The sequence below is a fragment of the Lepidochelys kempii genome, chromosome 5 (assembly GCF_965140285.1).
Source record: "Lepidochelys kempii isolate rLepKem1 chromosome 5, rLepKem1.hap1, whole genome shotgun sequence".
Classification (NCBI taxonomy): domain Eukaryota; kingdom Metazoa; phylum Chordata; order Testudines; family Cheloniidae; genus Lepidochelys; species Lepidochelys kempii.
Window position 1 is genome coordinate 3,153,232 of NC_136384.1, and position 26,302 is coordinate 3,179,533.

A 26,302-nucleotide genomic window follows, 5' to 3' on the forward strand; every position below is an offset into this window, starting at 1 on the left:
CCACATCCCACAGCAGCCTGGCCAGAGCCCCTCACCCCACAGCAGCCTGGCCAGAGCCCCTCACCCCACTGCACCCTGGCCAGAGCCCCTCACCCCACATCCCACAGCAGCCCGGCCAGAGCCCCTTACCCCACTGCAGCCCGGCCAGAGCCCCTCACCCCACTGCACCCTGGCCAGAGCCCCTCACCCCACTGCAGCCCGGCTAGAGGCCCTCACCCCACAGTTAGTCTGGCCAGAGCCCCTCACCCCACTGCAGCCCGGCTAGTGGCCCTCACCCCACAGTTAGTCTGGTCAGAGCCCCACAGGCCAGAGCAGCCTGGCCAGAGCCCCTCACCCCACTGCAGCCCAGCCAGAGCGCCCGCCCCCCACCCCCAGCTGATTCCTGTGGCCCAGGTGGCCAGGGCAGAAGGGGTCTTGCTGCATCAGAGGCGGGGGGCACGCATGCAGAAGGCATGTCGCGGGTGCTCCCCTGGGATTCTGGACTTTGACTCCAAGTTGCTTTATTTCTGAGGGGGCTGATGGGGGGCTGGCGGGGTGGGGGGTCCTTGGCGACTCTCCCGCCCTCACGGCGAGGCACTGGCGGGAGTGTGACTGCGTGAGGAGGCCGAGAGCCGCTGGTTCTGCGCGGGCACCGGGCTCGAGGGGCCGTGGGAGCTCCTGCTGCTGTTGTTGCCAGGTGCCCCTGGGCCAAGGGGTCTGCGGGCAAACAGGACACCTGTGGGAGCAAAGAGACATAGGGTGACCCAGCACGCCCCCGAGGGCACAACAGAGCCCATGGCATGGGGATCGGGCACCCCAGCCACGGTGCCCGTGGGCCCTGCGATACCCCATCGTCATGTTCCCCCTCTCCAGACCCCACAATTCCCCCTATGCCCCCCATTATTCCCTCTGCACCCCGGGCCCCTCAAGATCCTGCCCTGCAATTTCTGCCTTTTCCCCAAATGTATCCCAACAGCTGCTTTGCTACAAAGGTGACAACACTGCCAGCCCCAGACCTTCACCTGGAGCCATGCTAGGGGTGCCCTCTCCCCCCACAATCATGTACACGGCCCCCCCCATCCTGTAGATGGGCCCCTCTCCCTGCCGGATCCCATACATGGACCCCTCTCCCACCCCGATCCCATACATGGACCCCTCTCCCTGCTGGATCCCATACATGGACCCCTCTCCCACCCCGATCCCATACATGGACCCCTCTCCCTGCCGGATCCCATACATGGACCCCTCTCCCACCCCGATCATACATGGACCCCTCTCCCTGCCGGATCCCATACATGGACCCCTCTCCCACCCCGATCCCATACATGGACCCCTTCCCCCCCCAAATCGTGTACATGGGCCCCTGCCACCGCACGCTGATCCGACGTACAGGATCAGGTCTCATCTCCTCTCTGTGATACCCCAAGGGGCCCTATGTGCTGGCCCCCTGCTTCCCCTGCGTGTGCTCAGGCCTGCCCCAGCTTCAGGCCAGCTCTGGCTCCCATCGCACACTGGTTTTGCATTAGTCTAGTCAATACACACGCAGCCGGCCTGAGACCCCGGGGCACTGCTCCCTCCTGTCGCCCACTGGCCGTAAGTCCAACTCCTGCAGTGGGTGGCTGCTCTGTGAGCTTGCCCACGAGCCCTGGTTTCCCTCCTGGAGCACAGGGCTAGCCCCCAGCCATGCGGGACGGGAGGGGGTCTCTGTGGAAGCCAGTGGGCACAGGGACGAGGCAGCAGCCAGCCCAGAGGTGCAGTGGGGCGGTGGAGCTGCTGCCTTCATTTAGGGTTATTTATCGATGACCGTTGCCCTTGGGTCCCAGCAAAGCTCAAGGCCCCGGCCCAGCTGGCCACCCCCCCACCAGGAAGGGTGACTGGGCGCCAGGCCTGGGGAGGGAAGGGGACTGGACCAGGGTCACCTATCTAGGTAGTGGCGGGGATAGAACCCAGGTCTCCTGACACCCAGGCCCCTCCCATGGGGCCTGGCCACCTCTCTGCCCACCCGCCTGGGCAGAGCCCTCTCTGGTGCCACTCCACCAACTCCCAGCTTGGCCCAGCTGGGCGGCTGAGCAGGGCCCACCCAATCCCATCACAGGCCAGGGAGAAGCAGAGCCGTGCACCAGGAGCCGGCGACGCCAGCGAGAGCCCTGGACTCCTGGCAGGTGCCCGCTACAGCCTCTCGTGCCGCCCGTCGCAGCTGGGCTCGGGCAGCCAGACGCTGCGAGCAGAGGATGCCAGGCCTGTGACATGCCTAAGGATCACAGCCGCCCAGAGGAGACAGAGCCATGCGGGGGGCTGCTGGGGGAAGTGGTCCCCTGGGACACCTGCGGCCTGGCTCTGGGAACACTCCTGCGCTGGCCCGGGGCTGGGGGCTCCCTGGCCAGCCCTCGCCCCCCGGCATTTGAGGCCACAGGCCTGTGAGAGGCTCAGCCTGATTGGCCCAAGCTACAGGAGCAGCTGGGGGCCGGGGTGGCACCAGGGCAGGGCTGAAGCTCCCGTGCCCGCAGCAGCACGTTGGCGCCCTGGCTGCAATAGCCAGCGTGCGTGTGTTGCACGTGGGTGAACCCACCCTGCCACCTCGCCAGCAGCCAGCGCTGGCATCAGCACCTGGAGGAGAGGAGCTGGGGGCAGCTGCCAGCCAGCGTCAGAGACATGTGTGGGCGGGAGGTGGAGGAGCATGGCCCGGGGGTCCACAGCCCGTGTCGCGTGTGGCAGGTTTTCGGGAGAACCGGGATCTAGGCAGGGAGGGATCGTCATGAAGCCAGGACCTTTCTCTGGAACTGTCCCTTTGCTCACGTGGCTTCTCCCTGCCTGGCGCGAGAGCCCCGTATCTGGAGCATCCCACGGGGCTGCTTCTGGAAGAGGGGCAGGGCACGTGCCACGCACAGGGGAATCCCTCTCTCACCCACCACGAAGCGAGATCAGGTCCCCTCCAGCCACGTCCTGCACCCAGTTCACCATTGCCTTCACGGTGACGCCCTCCATGGACTCGCCCTGGCTGGCGCTCCCTGCTGGTCTCTCCTCCCCACGTTCCCATCCCGGAAGGTGCAGGAGCCGTCTCCCCTGCAGCCCCACCTCTCATCTCTGGCTGCATGGCTTTCTCCTCCCCGGCCTCTGGCTCTGACTTCTCCTCCCAACTCTGCTGCCTAGTGCCTGGCGCCTGTAGGCGAGGAGCCTGGGGAATAGCTGGGGTGTCAGGCCAGCAGGCTCCCCCAGGCAAAGGAAGGATGGTACAGACACAGGGCTGTTATCAGCCCTGACCTTTCCATATAGTTAAATATTTAACTGCTGTCAAATCCAGCTTTATATTTTAATTGGGGCAGCGCAGCATGGCTAGGAGGCGTCTCCAGGGGGGAGTGGGGTGACCCACTTAGCAAAGTGGGAACGCACACTTAAAGGGACAGGCCTCAGATTGTACGAAACCTTCCCAGCCGCTCCCACAGGGGCTCTCGGCCGAGGGGCTGTCGCTGCTCTGCTCAGAGACGGAGCCTTGATCCCTCGCAGCTCGTGAGCAGGAAAAGGGTGGGAGATTCTGGATCATTCAGGCTCCCCACTGAACTCCAGCTTTCTGGGCCGTGCCCTCGGCTCTCAGCACAGATCTGTCCCCGCCTGCATCTCTGCTCCCAGCCACGCATGCACCCAGTGCACTTCTGAGAACACGAGAACGGCCATCCTGGGTCAGACCAAGGGGCCATCCAGCCCAAGATCCCGTCTGCTGACAGTGGCCAGTGCCGGGTGCTTCACAGGGAATGAACAGGACAGGGTAATTAGTGAGTGATCCATCCCGTCGACCAGTCCCAGCTTCTGGCTGTCAGAGGTTTAGGGACACCCGGAGCATGGGGTTGTGTCCCTGACCATCCTGGCTAATTGCCATTGATGGCCCTGTCCTCCAGGAACTTATCTAGTTCCCTTTAGAACCCAGTTATACTTTTGGCCTTCACAGCATCCCCGGCAAGGAGTTCCACAGGTTGACTGTGCATTGTGTGAAGAAATACTTCCTTTTGTTTGTTTTAAACCTGCTGCCAGTTCATTTCATTGGGTGACCCCCTGGGTCTTGTGTTATGTGAAGGGGTAAATAACACTATGACCCTCAGCAAAAGCATTCGTACCAGCACCTGTATGGCACCCATCACCGTGGTGTCTGGGTGCACCGGAGTGGTTTAGATTAAAGGCAGGGGATCTAACAGTGAAATTCACCCCCGTGCAGAGCGGCTGGTGCCCCTTGGGGTGCCGGTGATGTCTGGGGTGCATAGCCCTCCTGCTAGCCCACTGCCATGGGAGACACTTTGCCAGCAGGTTTCATGGATGGACGTTTGTGGACAGCAAAGAAACGTTCAGATTCAGGGATCTCGGGTTCCATTCCTGGCTCTGGAAGGTGAGTTCTCCAGCGGGCACGAGCTGAGGAGCCGCCGTCCACCGTCTTGGCTGCAGCATAAGTCCCTCCATCTGTCTGTGCCAGTCCCCCTGGTTGTGCAGTGAGTCCCCACCCCCACGCTACGGCCAACTGATCCCGCAGTGATTAAAGCCCAGGCCTCTGGTGCTGCTCCCCCCTCCGCCCACCCAGCGCCCTCCACCACCGAATCGACTGGGGCTCACCAGGGCAATCTGCAGCTCTGCCTCCCCGCCCCCGCCTCCCCAGCATGCTCGGCCCTGCCACTTCATTACAATGGATTTTATAGTAAAGACATCAGATTGAAGGAAGGACTCGCTGGCCGGGCAGTGGCTATAACTTATTGGATTTCCTGGCCGCAATTACATGGGCTGAGCAGCCCTTCTATTTACCTGTGTAGACAACTCCATTTATTTCTATTGACATGTTGATGCTGCTAATGCCGTTGGTGGACAGGTTCAATGCGGTCTCCTGTCTGTCATCTGAGGGAAAGGAAAGACCGATATGAGCATTAAGAGAAACAGAAATTAGACAGGCCTGCCTGGGAAACAAAGCCAGTGGGATGGCCCCCCCCACCTGCTCCAGCCAGCTGGCTAACCCCGTTTGGCTCTCTGGGTTAGCAACTGGGACATTTTCCTCCCCAGTTTTGCTGGGGCAGAGGGTGGGATCTCGCAGGGCCCAGCTTGGGGAGCAATTCCCATCACTCCCCGTGGCTGCCACGTTTGTTGGAAGGGAGAGTCTCTTCACACCCTGGGGCACAAAATCACGTGGTGCCGACTTGCACGATGATGTCCTGGTGTCACCAGGCAACAGCAATAGGGTTTGACAGGCTCCCCCAAAAGTAACATCCAATGAGCAGTGCCGGTGAGGCGCAAGATCTGGTCATCACAGCCCGCCCCCTATCCGTCCATCTCTACCTCTCCACTTATCATACGTACTCCTCTCGCTGTCTATCGATACATACCCATCTATCTGCCCGTCCATCCAGCTTATAGGTACCCCTCTGCCTCCCTCCCTAGCCATTCATTGGTATGTCCTCTCTACCTCCCCATCTATACGTACTCTGAGCCATCCCTCCCTCCGTCCATCAGTCCATCCATCTGTCCATCCGTCCATCCATCCCTCCATCCATCGATCCCCACATGCCCCCTTCCATCCATCCATCCCCACATGCCCCATCCATCCATCCATCCATCCATCCCCACACACCCCCTTCCATCCATCCATCCATCCATCCATCCAGCTTTAGGTACCCATTCATCCATCCATCGAGCTATGCCTCCCTCCCTAGCCATTTATTGGTGTGTCCTCCCTACCTCCTCATCTATACATACAGTGATTCCCCCCCACCCCAGTTTTGTGAACTAGTTACATGCCAATTTAGTGACTGTTTGGAAATTTGAATTTAAATGGAAACGTTAATACAGACTTTAAAAGCATATACAGTGTATGATAAAGTAAGTGTATCTGAAAAAGTATCATAGATTTGAAAAGTATGAACATGGACTAGCTTCCTTATATAGCTGTTGTTTTTATGACCATGTCAGTGAATTCATTTCGGTGATGTTGGCCAACCTAATCATTTCAAATGAAGATTTGTAAGCAAAGTCTAAATGAGCTCTCCCGGACAGCTAGCGATGAGCTGGGGGCTGGGGGGAAAGGCTTCAGGACCAGATTGTATTTACATTTACACCTCATCTACCTAGGTATCCAGCAAACAGAGCTGCCTTGCCCAAGTGATAGATTTTGGCTGGGGTTAGGTTACAAATCACTTGAATGAGGGGGGAAGAGGGGGAATGAAATGTTGTTTTTCTTATGATAGGAGGAAAGGGCAGTAGAACTGTCCTTAGCCTGTGCTGACTGAGGGCATGGAGAGAGAGGGTGGGGACAGGTGTTTTGCTTGACGGTCTGTCTGAGTCACAAGTACTGTTTGACCTGCCTCGCTCCCCTGTTTAAGGATAGAGCTGATCAGGCTCCATAGAGAGTCTTTTGTTGTGTTCAGTGACCACTACAGCTGAAATCACGGAGAATCAGGACTAAGCGCTTAGACCGGCTGGGGGACAGCGTTTCTGTGGCAGAGACGGCCCAGCCTGCACCAGCAGCGAGGTTCCTCACTGAGAGCTCAGCTGAAATCACTGAGAATCAGGACTAAGCGCTTACACCGGCTGGGGGACAGCGTTTCTGTGGCAGAGACGGCCCAGTCTGCACCAGCAGCGAGGTTCCTCACTGAGAGCTCAGCTGAAATCACTGAGAATCAGGACTAAGCGCTTAGACCGGCTGGGGGACAGCGTTTCTGTGGCAGAGACGGCCCAGCCTGCACCAGCAGCGAGGTTCCCCACTGAGAGCTCAGCTGAAATCACGGAGAATCAGGACTAAGCGCTTAGACCGGCTGGGGGACAGCGTTTCTGTGGCAGAGACGGCCCAGTCTGCACCAGCAGCGAGGTTCCCCACTGAGAGCTCAGCTGAAATCACTGAGAATCAGGACTAAGCGCTTAGACCGGCTGGGGGACAGCGTTTCTGTGGCAGAGACGGCCCAGCCTGCACCAGCAGCGAGGTTCCTCACTGAGAGCTCAGCTGAAATCACTGAGAATCAGGACTAAGCGCTTACACCGGCTGGGGGACAGCGTTTCTGTGGCAGAGACGGCCCAGTCTGCACCAGCAGCGAGGTTCCCCACTGAGAGCTCGGCTGAAATCACGGAGAGCCGGAGGAACCTCAAGAGACCCACTGGCAGAGGTCACAGTGGAGGTGGCAGCCGAAGGCGACGGCGCAGGGCCATGGGGGACAGCGCGATGGAGCGAACGGTGGCACAACGAACAACAGTGGCCAGAGCGAACAGTGAGCCGCTGGAGGAACGAGCAAGGCGCCTTCTTGCCCCGCACCAGGGAGATGAACTCGTGTGAAAGCACCTCTGAACTCTGAGTCCCCACTGACCAAGGACAACACCGGTGAGTGGGGTGCGGTGGAAGGAAAAGTGAGGGGCCCGTTAAATAAACATTTGTTTGTTGGACTATACTTTAGTGACTTTGCTCCAGAATGCTAGATTTGTAACTGGGAATGGAAACTTATATACATATGTTTCCTAGTAGGCCAAGATTTTTAAAATGCATTATTTGCCAAGGTTGTTATCATAGAATCATAGAATATCAGGGTTGGAAGGGACCCCAGAAGGTCATCTAGTCCAACCCCCTGCTCGAAGCAGGACCAATTCCCAGTTAAATCATCCCAGCCAGGGCTTTGTCAAGCCTGACCTTAAAAACCTCTAAGGAAGGAGATTCTACCACCTCCCTAGGTAACGCATTCCAGTGTTTCACCACCCTCTTAGTGAAAAAGTTTTTCCTAATATCCAACCTAAACCTCCCCCACTGCAACTTGAGACCATTACTCCTCGTTCTGTCATCTGCTACCATTGAGAACAGTCTAGAGCCATCCTCTTTGGAACCCCCTTTCAGGTAGTTGAAAGCAGCTATCAAATCCCCCCTCATTCTTCTCTTCTGCAGACTAAACAATCCCAGCTCCCTCAGCCTCTCCTCATAACTCATGTGTTCCAGTCCCCTAATCATTTTTGTTGCCCTTCGCTGGACTCTCTCCAATTTATCCACATCCTTCTTGAAGTGTGGGGCCCAAAACTGGACACAGTACTCCAGATGAGGCCTCACCAATGTCGAATAGAGGGGAACGATCACGTCCCTCAATCTGCTCGCTATGCCCCTACTTATACATCCCAAAATCCATTGGCCTTCTTGGCAACAAGGGCACACTGCTGACTCATATCCAGCTTCTCGTCCACTGTCACCCCTAGGTCCTTTTCCGCAGAACTGCTGCCTAGCCATTCGGTCCCTAGTCTGTAGCTGTGCATTGGGTTCTTCCGTCCTAAGTGCAGGACCCTGCACTTATCCTTATTGAACCTCATCAGATTCCTTTTGGCCCAATCTTCCAATTGGTCTAGGTCCTTCTGTATCCTATCCCTCCCCTCCAGCATATCTACCACTCCTCCCAGTTTAGTATCATCCGCAAATTTGCTGAGAGTGCAATCCACACCATCCTCCAGATCATTTATGAAGATATTGAATAAAACCGGCCCCAGGACCGACCCTTGGGGCACTCCACTTGATACCGGCTGCCAACTAGACATGGAGCCATTGATCACTACCCGTTGAGCCCGACAATTTAGCCAGCTTTCTACCCACCTTATAGTGCATTCATCCAGCCCATACTTCCTTAACTTGCTGACAAGAATACTATGGGAGACCGTGTCAAAAGCTTTGCTAAAGTCAAGAAACAATACATCCACTGCTTTCCCTTCATCCACAGAACCAGTAATCTCATCATAAAGGGCGATTAGATTAGACAGGCATGACCTTCCCTTGGTGAATCCATGCTGGCTGTTCCGGATCACTTTCCTCTCATGCAAGTGCTTCAGGATTGATTCTTTGAGGACCTGCTCCATGATTTTTCCAGGGACTGAGGTGAGGCTGACTGGCCTGTAGTTCCCAGGATCCTCCTTCTTCCCTTTTTTAAAGATTGGCACCACATTAGCCTTTTTCCAGTCATCCGGGACTTCCCCGGTTCGCCACGAGTTTTCAAAGATAACGGCCAGTGGCTCTGCAATCACAGCCGCCAATTCCTTCAGCACTCTCGGATGCAACTCGTCCGGCCCCATGGACTTGTGCACGTCCAGCTTTTCTAAATAGTCCCTAACCACCTCTATCTCCACAGAGGGCTGGCCATCTCTTCCGCATTTTGTGATGCCCAGCGCAGCAGTCTGGGAGCTGACCTTGTTAGTGAAAACAGAGGCAAAAAAAGCATTGAGTACATTAGCTTTTTCCACATCCTCTGTCACTAGGTTGCCTCCCTCATTCAGTAAGGGGCCCACACATTCCTTGGCTTTCTTCTTGTTGCCAACATACCTGAAGAAACCCTTCTTGTTACTCTTGACATCTCTGGCTAGCTGCAGCTCCAGGTGCGATTTGGCCCTCCTGATAAGATTCCTACATGCCCGAGCAATATTTTTATACTCTTCCCTGGTCATATGTCCAACCTTCCACTTCTTGTAAGCTTCTTTTTTATGTTTAAGATCCGCTAGGATTTCACCATTAAGCCAAGCTGGTCGCCTGCCATATTTACTATTCTTTCGACTCATCGGGATGGTTTGTCCCTGTAACCTCAACAGGGATTCCTTGAAATACAGCCAGCTCTCCTGGACTCCTTTCCCCTTCAAGTTAGTCCCCCAGGGGATCCTGGCCATCCGTTCCCTGAAGGAGTCGAAGTCTGCTTTCCTGAAGTCCAGGGTCCGTATCCTGCTGCTTACCTTTCTTCCCTGCGTCAGGATCCTGAACTCAACCAATGTTATCTCACATTGTTGCTATCCTGAGAGGTCATTATGTTGGGGAGTTTCTGTACTAAACATTTTTATTATTATAATTAATTTTTACATAAGAACGGCCATAATGGGTCAGAACAAGGGTCCATCAAGCCCAGTATCCTGTCTGCCGACAGTGGCCAATGCCAGGTGCTTCAGAAGGAATGAACAGAACAGGGAATCATCAAGTGATCCATCCCCTGTCGCCCATTCCCAGCTTCTGGCAAACAGGCCAGGGACACTCAGAGCATGGTGTTGCATCCCTCCCCATCCTGGCTAATAGCCACTGGTGGATCTATTCTCCAGGAATTTATCTAGTTCTTTTTTTATTGTATAATTTTGGTCTTCACAGCATCCCCTGGCAAAGAGTTCCATGGGTTGACTTTATGTTGTGTGAAGAAATACTTCCTTTTGTTTTTTTAAAACCTGCTGCCTATAAATTTCATTGGGTGACTGCTAGTTCTTGTGTTCTGTGAAGGATTAAATAACGTTTCCTTATTCACTTTCTTCACACCAGTCAAGATTTTATAGCCCTCTATCATATCCCCCCTTAGTCGTCTCTTTTCCAAGCTGAAAATTCCCAGTCATTTTAATCTCTCCTCCTGTTCCATACCCCTAATCATTTTAGTTGCCTGTCTCTGAACCTTTTCCAATTCCAATAGATCTTTTTTCAGATGGGGTGACCAGATCCGCACACTGTATTCAAGATGTGGGCAAACCATGGATTTATATAAAGGCAATATGAGATTTTCTGTCTTATTCTCTCTCCCTTTCTTAATGATTCCCAACGTTCTGTTGGCTTTTTTGACGGCCGCTGCACATTGAGTGGATGTTGTCAGAGAACCATCCCCAATGACTCCCAGAGCTCTTTCTTGAGTGTTAACAGCTAATTCAGACTCCATCATTTTGTATGTATAGTTGAGATTGTGTTTTGCAACTTTGCATTTATCAACATTGAATTTCATCAGCCATTTTGTTGCCCAGTCACCCAATTTTGTGAAATCCCTTTGTAACTCTTCGCAGTCTGCTTTGGACTTATCTTGAGTATTTTGTATCATCTGCAAATTTTGCCACCTCACTGTTTACCCCTTTTTCCAGATCATTTATGAATATGTTGAATAGGACTGGTCCCAGTACCGATCCTTCAGGGACACCACTATTTACCTCTCTCCATTCTGAAAACTGACCATTTATTCCTACCCTTTGTTTCCCATCTTTTAATCAGTTACTGATCAATGAGAGGACTTCCCTCTTATCCCAGGATGGCTTAATTTTCAAAAGTCAATTTAAATTAAATACATTTTTTTAAAAAAATTATATCTTTTTAGAAATCTAGACCTGTTATGTGTTTTGGTGTAACTTGCATTATCCTTACGTTAAATTTGCATTATCCTAACAAAACATTGACTTTATTCAGATCTCTTTTATATGTTGCAGGTCAAAGTGAAAATGAAAAGACAAAAAACAATTTTTCCACTCAAAGGCCTCAAAAACTAACCAAGGTGAAGAACACGTCAAGAACCAAGACTAGGATGGTGTGGATTGCACTCTCAGCAAATTTGCGGATGATACTAAACTGGGAGGAGTGGTAGATACGCTGGAGGGGAGGGATAGGATACAGAAGGACCTAGACCAATTGGAAGATTGGGCCAAAAGGAATCTGATGAGGTTCAATAAGGATAAGTGCAGGGTCCTGCACTTAGGACGGAAGAACCCAATGCACAGCTACAGACTAGGGACCGAATGGCTAGGCAGCAGTTCTGCAGAAAAGGACCTAGGGGTGACAGTGGACGAGAAGCTGGATATGAGTCAGCAGTGTGCCCTTGTTGCCAAGAAGGCCAATGGCATTTTGGGATGTATAAGTAGGGGCATAGCGAGCAGATCGAGGGACGTGATCGTCCCCCTCTATTCGACATTGGTGAGGCCTCATCTGGAGTACTGTGTCCAGTTTTGGGCCCCACACTTCAAGAAGGATGTGAATAAATTGGAGAGAGTCCAGCGAAGGGCAACAAAAATGATTAGGGGACTGGAACACATGAGTTATGAGGAGAGGCTGAGGGAGCTGGGATTGTTTAGCCTGCAGAAGAGAAGAATGAGGGGGGATTTGATAGCTGCTTTCAACTACCTGAAAGGGGGTTCCAAAGAGGATGGCTCTAGACCGTTCTCAATGGTAGCAGATGACAGAACGAGGAGTAATGGTCTCAAGTTGCAGTGGGGGAGGTTTAGATTGGATATTAGGAAAAACTTTTTCACTAAGAGGGTGGTGAAACACTGGAATGCGTTACCTAGGGAGGTGGTAGAATCTCCTTCCTTAGAGGTTTTTAAGGTCAGGCTTGACAAAGCCCTGGCTGGGATGATTTAACTGGGAATTGGTCCTGCTTTGAGCAGGGGGTTGGACTAGATGACCTTCTGGGGTCCCTTCCAACCCTGATATTCTATGATTCTATGATTCTATATCAACATGTCATCTGAATGGTCAAGTGGTGTATCTACATCCGGCCAGCCCGAAGCATGAAAACAGCTACCTACTGAAGAAACCGTGTCTCCAAAACCTAAAGGCAGTTCCCGATGTTTGTCGGTCAAAGTGTTCCCATTTACTGAAGTTACAAAAGATGGCTACTGGTGCACCTCTTGCAAAAAAGCTTATGAAGAAGGAAAGCTTCCCAGTGCTATAATTGGAAAAAGTGGAGGAGCTTGGTTTGTCAAACCGATCAGCAAAGCCAATGCTGACAAACTACGTGAAAAGGCTGAAAAACACAGGGCCTCTGGAGTGCATCAACATGCAGAAAGCCTCATAAGCCCCTTTCAAAGCCAATTTTATAAGTACTTAATGAGGCTGTTAAGAATGCTGGAGACACAACACAGTTCATGCGAACAAACATGGCTGTGGCATCCTACTGTCTATTTAAGCAAGAGATGCCACACACTACGAACTGGAGGCCAATGTTAAGTGCATGGTCACTTCATCCTGGAGTTGAACACTGGTTCCAAACAAGACCAGCAAATGCTCACTGTCTTTCTGGAAGAAACTCAACTGACTGGCTAGATGTATGCGGTGCAACAATGAAAGACTCAACAGCTGAAAAAGTGAAGAACTCTCTCACCACATTCAAAAAATTTGCATACATGGCTGATGAATGCACCGATGCAAATGGGCATCAAGTATTAAGTCATTGTGTACGTTATCTTGAGGTCAGCGGTAGGCCAGTAGATGCATTTCTAGATGTTCAAGTTATAGAGGACAGATTGGCTGCATCTGTGACAACCCACATCTTAGAAGAGTTAAATGCTTGTCAATAGGACCCCAAACAGATGGCTGCTTGCGCATTTGATGGAGCTGCAAACTTCTCTGGAAGACACGGTGGAGCACAAGCTTTGCTCAGAGAAAAGTGTAACCCTAGTCTCTCCTATACACACTGCAGAGGCCATCTACTCCAAGCAGTGCTAGTCCGGGCTGCAGACTCTTCAAAAGACATTTAAAAAGCTACAAATTTAATGTCTTCATTGTATTCTTTTTTCAGCAAGAGTCCAAAAAGACTGAAAATCAGGGAAAGTATAGAAGATACACTGGGACTGAAGTTCAAATTAGTCCAACCTGGGAAAACCCTCTGGCTTTCTCATGAGCGATCCTTGGCTGTTGTCTTAAAATTACTCCAGCCGTTAATACTGGCTTTGGAAAGTATCTACCAAGATGGGATGGATCTAAGTAGTGAGGCTGGTGGATTACTTTTGCTACTATGTTCAGAGAAGACTTTTGCCATTCTCTCTCTTTCGTAAGTCTACTGTTGAAAGCACTTGGGCCATTAAACAGTGCCATCCAGGCATCTGCTACAACAATAGTAGATCTTTGTCCAGCAACAGAAGATACATTTGGATCAATCAGAGAGCTATCCATTGAAAAAGTACTGGAAGAAGCAAAGACGTCAGTCCAGAAGTTGACTAATGAAGGCGTTTATATTGAATCCTTAAGTGAAGAGGACAAGAAGTGTTTGTTAAGACAACTGAAAAAGTACACAGAGTAGATTCTTAAAAATCGACAACAGCGACTTCTAGATTCTGCTCAACCTCTATGCAGCTTTTACAGATCCCTGTCCTATAAAACACTGACAGCTGAATGGAGTGAGGCACGAGCAGCCATGGGGCTGCCATGTGCTCAGGAGAGAATTGAGAATTTGAACACAGAGTGGAATATCCTACGACGAATGAATGAAGATTTGACTTCAACTTCTTTATCATCACTAGTGGCTCGACCCGATCTTTGTGCTCTGTTTCCCGGGCTGAGAGAAGTGGGAATTCATCTCTTGCCACTCCCAGTCACAACAGCCACAGCTGAGCGTTCTTTTGCCTCATTGAATAGAATTTTGTGTTCAGAAAGACGTCGCCTTCTGCCTGATCCTGTGACTGAACTAATGAGCATATCAATTGAAGGAATGGAAGTACCGGACACACGAGAAGCCACCAAAGATGAATGCATTGCATTCACGAAGTTCATTAACAGAGTTGTGCAAAATTATAACAAGAAACCAGGAAGGATGCAGACGTTGTGCTTCATAGAAGGCTTGAGTAGCCAACTTTAATTTGTGTGATGATTTTAAAATCTAATAAAATGGTCATGAAACATTTTTCAGTTTTTACTATAGTGCCCTACAGCCCACCTTCACCCTCACGGTCTCACCCCTCATTGGCCCTGACACCCGCTCCCGTAAATTCGAAAACCCCCCCAATTTCAATTCCCTGGGGAAACCACTCTGTCTATCTACCTTTCCCAGACCCGAAGAAGAGCTCTGTGTAGCTCAAAAGTTTGTCTGTTTCACCAACAGAAGTTGGTCCAATAAAAGATATCACCTCCCCCACCTTGTCTCTCTGTCTCCCTCCATCTGTTCATAACCCTTATCTAGCTCACTGTCTCTACATCGTCCATACCCCTCTACACAACATACGTGCCTCTCTATCCACCCACATGTATCCCTCTCATTCTAGATCAGACATTCCGCTCGCCCGAATCCACCGGGGGTTCGGCTTGTGCTCACTGCCATCAGGCTGGATCACAAATCCAGGAACACGGGGTGGCCCCCGCCCCCATCCTGCCCTGTCCCTCTGCTCTATTGCGGTGTGTTTGCAGGTTCTCATTAACCCCTGTGGGGGGGAACAGCAGTCCCCACCCCAGGGCAGTTGTGTTATGGCTGGTACCTGCAGAGATACCATGTGAGCCCCAGGAAAGCCTGGCTGGTTCCCCCCGGACGGCCAGGCCAGCCGGGCGCGGGTCAGGCACCCACCAGAGGCTGAGCGGCGTGGGTGTGACGAGACCAGCAGGCTCTGACTGAATCTGTCCCACGCAGGGGAGGGCTGGACTGGGTCCGCTCAGCCGCTCTCCACTGCGCTCCCTCCTTCGAGCTCCAGGAGATGGGCAGGGGAGACAGCAGCCCTATCTCCACCAGCCACATGTCCCGCCGCCGGAGTGAAATACTCCAGGAAGAGCATCTCGCCCGGGGGGCGCATGGGGGGACCCTGCGGGGACTCCAGGGCGAACAAACCTGCGGTCCCTGAACACCATGCAGGGCTGCTGGCTCAGTACCGACTCGGAGGACAGCATGGGGAATGGGGCACCCGGCTGGGGTCCCCCCTCCACCCAGTGAGCAGCCCCGATCCTGCTTAGCTTCAAGCTCAGCAGCATGTCACAGCCCATGGTGGTACAGCTGTTCAGACAGTGACAACGCGCCAGCCAGCGAGGCTGTGATGCCCGCCCCTGCCCCTCCCCCTCTGCCCCTCCCCCTCTGCCCCTCTGCCCCACCCGCCCCTGCCCCTCCCCCTCTGCCCCTCTGCCCCTCTGCCCCACCCGCCCCTGCCCCTCTGCCCCACCCGCCCCTGCCCCTCCCCCTCTGCCCCTGCCCCTCTGCCCCACCCGCCCCTGCCCCTCCCCCTCTGCCCCTCCCCCTCTGCCCCTCTGCCCCACCCGCCCCTGCCCCTCCCCCTCTGCCCCTCTGCCCCTGCCCCTCTGCCCCACCCGCCCCTGCCCCTGCCCCTCCTGCCCCTCTGCCCCTCCCGCCCCTGCCCCTGCCCCTCTGCCCCTCCCCCTCTGCCCGCCCCGCCCCCCGCCCGGGACCTCGGTTGCTGATCTTGATGTCCCTGGGGAACTGGGAGGCCATGGCCAGCAGGTTCTGCTGCAGGGCGCGTTGCATCAGCCGCTGCTGCTCCTCCGCCATCAGCGCCACCTTCTTCTCGGGCGGCTCCCCCGTCTCCAGCTGCTCCCGCAGCTGCTGCAGCGCGGCCGCCTGGGAGGCCGCGGCGACGTGGTGCCCTGCCAGGCTGACGGGGATGGCGATGCGGCTGGGCACCGCCGCGGACAGGACGCCGTCTTCTGGAACCGCAAGGCGGGGCAAGGGGCTCAGGGGCTGGCAGGCGGGTGGCAGGGCCAGAGGGTGGGCTGGGCCCCCTCCCCTGGGGCCAGCGCAGGAGGGCCCCCGCGGTGCTGTGCCCGGAGAGACGCCGGGGCGGAAGGAGCCGGCTCCTGTGCCCGGCTGCGTGACGAGGGGCAGAGCGGCTCCCCGAGCTGCTGACCCCTCCCGGCCTCTGCTGGCCGCCAGACCAACGCCCCGCGGTGGGCAAGCTCCTCGGGGCTGGAGTCAAAGCAGCCCCTGAATCCGGGCGCTTGCCAGGCTGGGATCCCCATAGCAGCGGTGCCCACGCGCGGTGCCGCTCCTGTGCCCAGGCATGGCCGGCGGGGTCGCCGGGAAGGCATTTCCCCTCTCTGGGGGCTTGGCTAGGGAGCCGGGCACATCGCCTGCCTCCAGGAAGCTGCCCGGGGTCATCCACTAGGACCAGCTGGGTGTCTCCCCCCCAAGAACTGCCTGCCAGACTGCAGCAGACCGGGACGCCGTGGCCTCTGCGGGGTCCAGCAGCGAGTGGGTGGCCAAGTTCCTTCCCGGGGCAGCCCCCTCGGCTGGATCCCCACGATCCACCCACTAAGCAGCGTGCGTGCAGCACGGGGGACAGACCCGCGTCTCCTGCCCCCGGGGCCAAAGGCGAGCCCCCACTAGCTGCTGGCGGATGCTGCGATCCCGTCCCACTGAAGGCGGCCCCGTCCCCCATCTCCTCCTGACTGTGGGGCTTCCCCGCCCCGCCCACCTTTCTTAATGGCGTGCACTTGGCTCGTCTGGCTGCAGCTGTGCGTGGAGACGGTGAGGGCCGGCATGGGGATCTTCGGGGAGGCCAGCATGGCCGGGGTGCCCACGGGGGAGTAGCTGAAAAGCGCTGTCCCAAAGGTCTGCCTCCGCCCCTCTCGCCGGTTGCTGTCGATGGCGGCCTGGAGCTCGCCGGGGGAGCTGAGGGCTTGTTTCTCACATTCGTAGGGGTACAGGTATTTCATGTACCTGGAGGGGGGCGGGGGCGAGGGGGACACAGAGGGTGATGAGCCCCTGGCTGTGATTGGTGGCATCTTCCACCCCGCACCGCTGCCGGCTGGCCGGTTAATGACCCCACATGAGCATTTCAAAGGGTTCAGAGCAATGCTCCCATCCAAGGACAATGGGTCACCACTCCAGCCACCCTGTGCTTAGCACCCATCGGCAGCCAAGCTGCCCCCTCCCCTCTGCCCCCCAGCACCTCTCACCCTCTGACCAACTCCTCCCCCTCCCTCCCAGTGCCTCCCACCCAAACAGCTGTTTTGCGGCACATAGGAAGCTGTGGGAGGGAGGGGGAGGAGCGGGAACGGGGCATGCTCGGGGGAGGAGGCGGGTAAGAGGTGAGGAGGGGGTTTGGGGGAAGGGGTGGAGTGGGGGCGGGGCTCGGGATGCTCGGGGAGCGGGGGATGCTCGGGGAGCGGGGGTTGAGCACCCCCCCCGGCTAGAGGGGGAGTCGGCACCTATGGCAAGGCCTGTCTGGTGTTACCATTAATGATTGGGTTGCAGCGTTGCCTAGAATCATAGAATCATAGAATATCAGGGTTGGAAGGGACCCCAGGAGGTCATCTAGTCCCACCCCCTGCTCGAAGCAGGACCGATCCCCAACTAAATCATCCCAGCCAGGGCTGTGTCAGCCCATTCAGCATCGAGGCCCCACGGTGCTAGGTGCTGCACAAATGCAGGTGCAAACCCACAAGGGGCAGAGTTACGGTTCGGTCGTCAACCTTCACTCTGGCGTTTACTGACTTTTGAGTGAGTCCCTTGGCAGCCTTGACGTTCTCTGAGCCACCCCTGGACCTTTGGGGCGCAAACTGGCGGCCTCTACTACCTGAGCTAAGGGAGAGGCCCCGTGGTGGGCAGAGGAAAGGCCTTCAGCGTCCCTGTGGGACGGCCGCCAGAGGGCAAATGGCGCACACGCCGGCCATTATCCCTCACGACGACCACACCATCATCACTACTGGACCTGGCCAAACCCTGCGGGAAGCAGGAGCCACTGGGATGGCGCTGGAGTGGGGCTGACCCCCTCTGCAAAGCCTGGTCCTCCCAATCTGGTTCCCCCCTTCCCATAACCTCCCTTCCCCACCCTCCAGACCCTGCCCCCTTGGCACCCCCAGCCCAGCTCTCTCCCGCGCGCCCTGCAAGGCGGCAGCAGCTCACTGCGTGCGGAGAGTGAATGCCGCGCTGGTGATGGACGTGGGGAGGTTGAGGCCTTTGGTGATCTCCCGCCAGATCTTCTTGTTGATCACTTCGACCAGGCCGCCCTTCTCGGTCACCAGTCGGTACAGCGTGTACAGGTCCAGCACCTGCTTGGCCATGATGGGGATTCGGTTCACTGGAGTCCCTTAAAGAGACAGAGAGACAGAGAGAGAGAAAGGGTGCGAGTGAAAGAGAGAACGTGTGTGCACCAGAGAGCACGAGGGGGTGTGTGTGTGTTCACGCGCGTGCCAGGCAGAGAGAGGGAATGCAAAAGAGAGAGAGAGAAAGGGGGGCTGTTCGACATACACCGTCGTCGCCCTGCTTGGCTGCTTCCCGCGGGCACAGTCAATTTCACGCTGGTGGGAGGAGCTGGGCAGAACCAGGGGAAGCTTCCCCCCACCTCTCCCCCAGCACCCGGCAAGACCCTGTCTCAATCTCGGAGTCCCTGGCAGCTCTGCTGGAGAGAGGGCAGATTAGTGCTCACTGGGCCGGCTGGTCCTGTAACACGGATGCACGTGGAACGAGGAACGGGGCTCAGATCAGCTCATCGCACCCTGGCTGCTGCAGCAAGTGTCCCCTGCTCCCCGGGCTGGACTGGAATCAGCCCTCCAGAGGTGAAAAGCTTTAGAAGCGAAGTCCCCGTGGGTGCCCCCCATAAAGAGGCAGAAGGCGTTAGCTCATTCCCAGCCCACTGGGCCATGCCACCTGCCCTGGGAGAGCAGCCTGTATGGCTAATTGCGCTGCTGCTGGGTCCGGCAGGGGGCCCAAGGGGACGAACCTGAAATGTCACCAAAGAATCAGGAGCGAAGTCAAGGGAGCAAACCCTAAAAAGGCCTGGATGAAAAAAGTTACTTTGCTTGGCTGCTGGAGCTTCCAGCAACCCACGTCCCAGCAACAGCCCCCAGCGCAGGGCACGAGAACGGCACCAGGCCGAGGGTGGGAAACTTGGCAGCAGCCCGAGAGCCTCCTCCAGTTTGGCTGCTCTGGAGCAGATTGCAGCCGCCCCCCGGTTCAATGCTGCACCAGGCCTGCGGGCACACGCCTCATCCCACGGCGACGGCGCAGCCCCTCTTCCTGCTCCAGTTCTCAGCCCTGTGCAGAGTCTATGAGACACAGTGCGGCGGTTCTGGCTCTGTCCTGGAGAGGGCAACGGTGCACGTGCAAGGGGTGGAGAACTCCGAGGCATTAAGTCAGCTCAAGGTGTGGCAATGTATGATGGGACCTGTAGTCTTTAGGGATCACACAGTACACACAGCCAAGGGCTGCATTTGGGTCTCGGAGAGCTTCTTCCTGTGGCTCTTGGGCTTTGCATTAGCCACGACTCCAGTGCACACGGTAAATGGGGCAGCCTCAAAGCACACAGCTGTGGAGGCTGCAATTCCACCATGGGGGCTCCTGGGGACTCAGGTTTCACTCGCGGGGGGCAGGTGCTAGTGGGACCCCCTGGCTAGAAGACGAGCTGCATTATGTCCCATTGGGGGGTGTCCCTCCTTACCCAGAGCAGCTCCGGGGCTGAGCAGCAAGGCTTGGTTCTGGAACCAGATCTGCATCAGATCACTCTCCAGATCCGGACGGGTTTGAGCCAGGGCTTCTGCACGGCCCAGACAGACCAAAGGCAAAGATGGGAGCTGGGCTGCCCTTTCCCCAGGACACTGGGGGGCTGTACTCGGGGCTCAGAGCCTGCCACATGGCTAGTAAGAGATTCCTGGGTCTGACCCGGGAGCAGGACTCCACCAACTATTCATGTCAGGCTAGAAACTGCTGGAAAATCACTGCCACGCTGTCACGGAGACAGCCTCTCTGCCAAGCACCCTCCAGGTCCCACACAGCCGGGCTCCTTTTACCTGCCTCGAGGACTGAGCCAAGAGCCATGGGAGGCTATGCGGGGAGGGACCAGGCCCTTGGAAAGCAACCGGCATTGTGGCTATGGGCAGCAGAGGCTTTGGGTGTCCCTAGGCACAACTGGGGCCATAGGCAGCCCTGGAATAAGCCAGCCCAGCTCCCCCTTGTCTCAGTGATGACACTCAGTAATAATGCCAGGGCTGGATACGACCAAGCAGCCGGCCACACAGGGATGGCAGGTCACGGTTGCAGAGCGTTGCGGGCGTGGGAGTAAACAAAGAGTTTGGGATCACGAGGGTGGGGTTCAAAACCTCGATCTCCTGCTGACACCGAGGGCGTCTACACAGCTCACCATGCCCAGGCTCTGACTTAGGGCTGAGCCCAAGCCCCCTTTCCGTCCACACACAAATCAGTCTGACTCGGGTCAGTGCGCAGCCAGGTCCTAGGGCCCTGCCAGGGGGAGGGTCAGAGCCTGAGTCCTGCTGGGACAGTCCAAGCCCTGTGTCATAGAGTGTGCGGGAGTCAGGGCCCTGCACCCCTCTTCCTGGGATTCACCGTGACTTAGCCAGCCAGTAAAACGGAAGGTTTATTGGACAATAGGAACCCAGTCTAAAACAGAGCTTGTGGGTACAACCAGGACCCCTCAGTCAAGTCCTTCTGGGGGGTAGGGAGCTTGGGGTGCCCTATGTTCCACCACCCAGCACAAAACTGAAACCAACCCCCGCCCCCCCAGCAGGCTCTCTCCTGCAGCCTTTGTCCAGTTTCCCGGGCAGAGGTGTTACCTCCCCGTCCCCGTCCTGGCTCAGGTTACAGGCTCTCAGGTCTCCCATCCCCATTGAAACTCCCCTGTGACACCCCCAGGTCAACACTCCCCCCTCCCTGCTGCGTCACATCTCTCCCCCCTTCGAGACTGAACTGAGTGGGGTCACTGTGACCAGTGACCTAGGGAAGTTCGGGGCCCCCTCTCCGGGACAGCGCATCCGCTATCAGGTTGGCACTTCCCTTCACGTGGACCACGTCCATGTCGTAATTCTGCAGGAGCAGGCTCCATCTCAGGAGTTTGGCGTTGGCTCCTTTCATCTGGTGCAGCCAGGTCAGGGGAGAGTGGTCGGTGTACACGGTGACGTGTCGCCCGAAGAGATAGGGCTCTAGTTTCTTGAGGGCCCACACCATGGCCAGGCACTCCTTCTCGATGGCCGCGTAGTGTTGCTCCCGGGGTAGCAACTTCTTGCTCAGGTACACGATGGGGTGTCTCTCCCCCTTTCCATCCTCCTGCATTAACACCGCCCCCAGTCCCGTGTCGGAGGCGTCGGTGAACACCACAAAGGGCTTGTCGAAGTCTGGGTTTGCCAGAACTGGGCCACTGACCATAGCCTCCTTCAACGCCCGGAAAGCCTCCTGGCACTGCTCGGTCCAGACCACCTTGTCTGGCTTCCCCTTCTTGCATAGCTCAGTGATGGGGGTGGCTATGGTGCTAAAGTGGGGCACAAATCTTCGATAGTACCCAGCCATCCCAATAAAGGCTTGGACCTGCTTTTTGGTTTGGGGAGTGGGCCAGTCTCTGATCACTTCCACCTTGGCTGGTTCCGGCTTTAGGCGGCCGCTCCCCACCCGATGGCCCAGGTAAGATACTTCCGCCATCCCCACCTTGCACTTCTCCACTTTTACAGTCAGCCCAGCCCCCTGGAGTCGGTCCAGCACTTGTCTAACCTGGAACATGTGGTCCTCCCAGGTCTGGCTAAAGACACAGATGTCATCAATGTACACCAAAACAAAACTCTCCATCTCCCTCAGTAGCTGATCCACCAGGCGCTGGAAGGTGGCCGGCGCTCCCTTGAGGCCGAAAGGCAGGGTCAGGAACTCATAGAGGCCCAGAGGGGTGATAAAGGCCGATTTCAGCCAGGCATCTGCATCCAGCGGCACTTGCCAGTAGCCCTTTGTAAGGTCCATGGTGGTAAGGTACCGAGCTCCTCCCAGCTTGTCTGGGAGCTCATCAGGCCTGGGCATGGGGTAGGCATCCGATACAGTGATGGCATTGAGCTTCTGATAGTCCACACAGAACCAGACCAACCCGTCCTTTTTGGGGACCAGCACCACCGGCGAGGCCCAAGGGCTGGCAGATGGCTGGATCACCCCCAAAGCCAGCATGTCCCTGACCCCTCTTTCCAGGTCCTGAGCAGTTTTCCCTGTGACTCGGAAGGTGGAGCATCTTATCGGCGGGTGCGACCCTGTCTGCACCCGGTGGACAGTCAGATTAGTGCGTCCAGGCTGGTTGGAAAACAGCTGTCAGTACGGATGCAGCACCCCCCTGACCTCAGCTTACTGGGTAGGGGTTAGCTGATCCGAGAGGGGAATTGTTTCCAGGGGGGAACCAGCTCTGGTCCCAGGGAATAGATCTACTAAAGAGTCATCTCCCTGCTCCTCCCAATGTCCACACACGGCCAACACCACATTCCCCCAGCATAATATGGCTTCATCATATTCACATGGTACACCCGGCGGTGGTGCGCCCGGTTCGACAGCTCCACCACATAGTTTACCTCATTGAGTTGCTTGACAACCTTGAAAGGGCCCTCCCAGGCGGCCTGTAGTTTGTTCTTTCTCATGGGGATGAGAACCATCACCTGATCCCCGGTGGCGTAGGCACGGGCCCGCGCCGTGCGGTCATACCAGACCTTCTGCTTCCTCTGGGCTCTGGCCAGATTCTCCCTGGCCAGGCCCATGAGTTCAGCCAGTCTCTCTCGGAAGATCAGGACATACTCCACCACTGACTCTCCATCGGGAGTGGCCTTCCCCTCCCACTCGTCTCTCATCAGGTCCAGGGGGCCCCTCACCCTCCTGCCATATAACAGTTCGAAAGGCGAAAATCCGGTAGACTCCTGGGGCACCTCCCTGTACGCGAACAGCAGGTGCGGTAAGTACTTGTCCCAATCCTGCGGGTGCTGGTTCATAAAGGTTTTCAGCATCATCTTTAGCGTCCCATTGAACCTCTCCACCAGCCCATTGGACTGGGGGTGATAAGCTGAGGCCCAGTCGTGCCGGACCCCACATTTCTCCGACAAGCACCGGAGCAGGGCCAACATGAAGTTGGAGCCTTGGTCTGTCAAGACTTCCTTGGGGAACCCCACTCGGCTGAAAATGGTCAGGAGCGCATCGGCCACGGTGTCTGCTTCAATGGAAGCTAAGGGCACTGCCTCAGGGTAGCGGGTGGCAAAATCTACCACCACCAGAATGTATTTCTTCCCCGACCGGGTCGTCCTGCTGAGAGGCCCCACGATGTCCATGGCCGCCTTCTGGAAAGGATCCTCTGTGATGGGCAAAGGTTTCAAAGCCGCTTTCCCCTTGTCCCGGCCCTTCCCCACCCTCTGACAGGGGTCACAGGATCGGCAATACTGCCGGACCGTGGTAAAGACCCCGGGCCAGTAAAAGTTCTGTAGCAACCTCTGCCGGGTGCGCCGGATTCCCTGGTGCCCTGCGAGGGGGATGTCATGGGCCAGGGACAGGAGCTTGCTGCAATACTTCTGGGGGACCACCAGCTGCCTCCTGATCCCACAGGACTCTACTTCCCTTGTGGGAGCCCATTCTCGGTACAGGAGCCCCTTCTCCCACAGGAACCTCTCCTGGCAGCCTCTCCTCATGGTCCGTCCCACACCGAGGTCGGCCAGGTCCCTGAACTTCCGCAAGGAGGGATCTTTCCGCAACTCGGCCTGGAACTCAGCGGCTGGGGAAGGGATGGGGCCCGGTTCCCCCTCAGTGGCCAGGTCTGAGGCCTCCGCCTCTCTGAGCCGTGCCCCTCGGCGCTCCCTCCCCACCAGGGTAGGGTCAAGCGCCTCCGGTGTGGTACCCTCCCCAAGGTCAGGGCGCAGTGCCCCTCGCCGGCTCTGGCTACGGGTCACAACCAGGGCGGTCTGGGGCTTGCTTGGCCAGTCCTCTAGGTCTCCCCCCATCAACACCTCAGTGGGCAAATGGTGGTGTACCCCCACATCTTTGGGGCCCTCCTTGGACCCCCATTTCAGGTGTACCCTTGCCACGGGCACCTTGAATGGTGTCCCGCCCACCCCTGTCAGGGTCAGGTAGGTGTCGGGCACCACCCGATATGGGGCCACCACCCCAGGCCGGGCCAGTGTCACCTCCGTGCCCATATCCCAGTATCCGTTGACCTTCCTCCCATCCACCTCCAGGGGAACAAGGCACTCTCTCCGGAGGGACTGCCCTGCGCCCACCCTGTAAACCGAGAACCTTGAGTCTGGAGCATCCAGCCCTCCGGCGGAGCTGGCCTGGGGTACTCTTCCCTCCGGGGCAGGTGGTAAGCTGGCAGCCCCCCTTGTCTGGGTCGTCTGCCCCTCATCCGACTGGGTCCCTACCCAGTTAACCCTGGGTAGGTTGGGTCTGCTCAGTCTGTCCCTGAGCCTGGGGCACTGGGTCCGTACGTGGCCTCTCTGGCCACAGTGATAGCAGCTCAGGTCACGTTGGTCCCCTCGAGCAGGTCGGAGGGTCCTGACGCCAGGCGTTCCCCTTAGGAGGGGGTTCTCCACATTTCCCCACTGGGAGGTCCCATGGTGACTCTCTCTCAGCATTGGGGAGGGGGGGGCTGTTCTTCTGGGACTCCTCCCTGCTACCCCCTGACCGACTGTTCACAAACTCGTCGGCCAGCTGCCCTGCGTGCTGGGGGTTCTCGAGCTTTTTGTCCACCAGCCACAGCCTCAGGTCGGAAGGGCACTGTTCATACAGTTGCTCCAGTACGATTAGGTCAAGCAGGTCCTCTTTAGCTTGGGCCCCAGCTGTCCACTTGCGGGCATATCCCTGCATCCGGTTGACCAGTTGTAGGTAGGTGACCCTAGGCGTTTTACGCTGACTCCGGAACCTTTTCCAGTACATCTCGGGGGTCAGCCCAAACTCACGGAGCAGGGCCTGTTTGAACAGTTCGTAGTCCCCTGCTTCCTGCCCTTTCATTTTGCTGTACACCTCCATGGCTTTGGGGTCCAATAAGGGGGTGAGGAGCTGGAGCCTGTCTGCAGGGTCAACCCTGTGCATCTCGCAGGCATTCTCAAAGGCCGTCAGGAAGCTATCTATGTCCTCCCCCTCCTTCCGCTGGGCCAGGAAGCACTTATCAAAGCTCCTTGCAGTCTTGGGTCCCCCCTCACTCACCGCAGCCGGGGCCCCACTGCTCCTCAGCCTGGCCAGCTCCAGTTCATGCTGATGCTGTTTCTCCTTCTCCCCCAGCTCAGTTTGCCGCTGCCTTTCACAATCCTCCAACTCCCTCATTTTCATCTCCCACTCCCATTCCAGCCGCCTCCGCTCCAGGGATGGGGAGCTCCACCAGGAGGATCCCCTGCTGGCTGCCAGGGTCAGGGTGCCCTCGGTATTCCCTGGGCTTCCCCCAACCCCTCCACTAGGCATAGGTAGGCAGGGTCTCGGGATGTCCTCAGCAGCAGTCTGACCCCTCCCAGCCAGGTCAGGCCCCAGGGCCCACGCTGCGTCCACCGGGCGCCTTCCCTCAGGGACAGGGATCGGGTCATCCAAGCGATTCCTCTCCTCCAACTGGGCAATCAGCTGTTCCTTGGTGGACCTCCCAATGCGCAGCCCCCTGTGCCTGCACAGCTCCACCAGGTCGCTCTTAAGGCGTTTAGCGTACATCTCTCTGCTGGCCACTTGCAGGCCTGGGCAGCTTTCCATGGTTTCCAGGGAGAACGCCTAGTGTGCCAGTCCTTCTTGAGGTCACCACCTCTTTGCCAGGGTCGAGCTGCAGACTCCTCCGCCCCTGGGACCGCTCGCTGCAATCCCCAGGGGGACCCTGTTGGTGCAAAAGTCCTTCTCTCTGGTCACACACTCCCAGGGGTTAACCGCCCCCTGAAACCGTCTCTCTCTGACTCTTCAGCACGCCTGGTCCCCGTCAATTCCCCTTCGTTTTACTGCTCCCCAGTCACTTACTGCAGGAAGCGCCGTCCATGGGGTGCAGTACATCCCACCGCTGCCACCAGTTGTCATGGAGTGTGGGGGAGTCCAGGCCCTGCACCCCTCTTCCTGGATTCACTGAGACTCTCAGCCAGCCAGTAAAACGGAAGGTTTATTGGACAACAGGAACACAGTCTAAAACAGAGCTTGTGGGTACAACCAGGACCCCTCAGTCAAGT

General features: G+C 56.6%; 1 protein-coding gene across 1 annotated transcript in view; it reads right to left on the reverse strand.

Annotated features, from left to right (window-relative positions):
• Positions 1–483: 483 nt before the first annotated feature.
• ARID3C (AT-rich interaction domain 3C) overlaps positions 484–26,302 on the reverse strand; it is a 141,140-nt gene continuing 115,321 nt past the window's right edge. The window contains exons 5-9 of the mRNA XM_078852999.1: positions 18,288–18,471; positions 16,855–17,099; positions 15,833–16,087; positions 4,762–4,851; positions 484–715 (exon numbers count right to left, since the gene is read on the reverse strand). Coding sequence (XP_078709125.1) covers positions 564–715; positions 4,762–4,851; positions 15,833–16,087; positions 16,855–17,099; positions 18,288–18,471 — 926 coding nt within the window. The 3' untranslated portion in view covers positions 484–563. The remainder of the gene's footprint in view (positions 716–4,761; positions 4,852–15,832; positions 16,088–16,854; positions 17,100–18,287; positions 18,472–26,302) is intronic.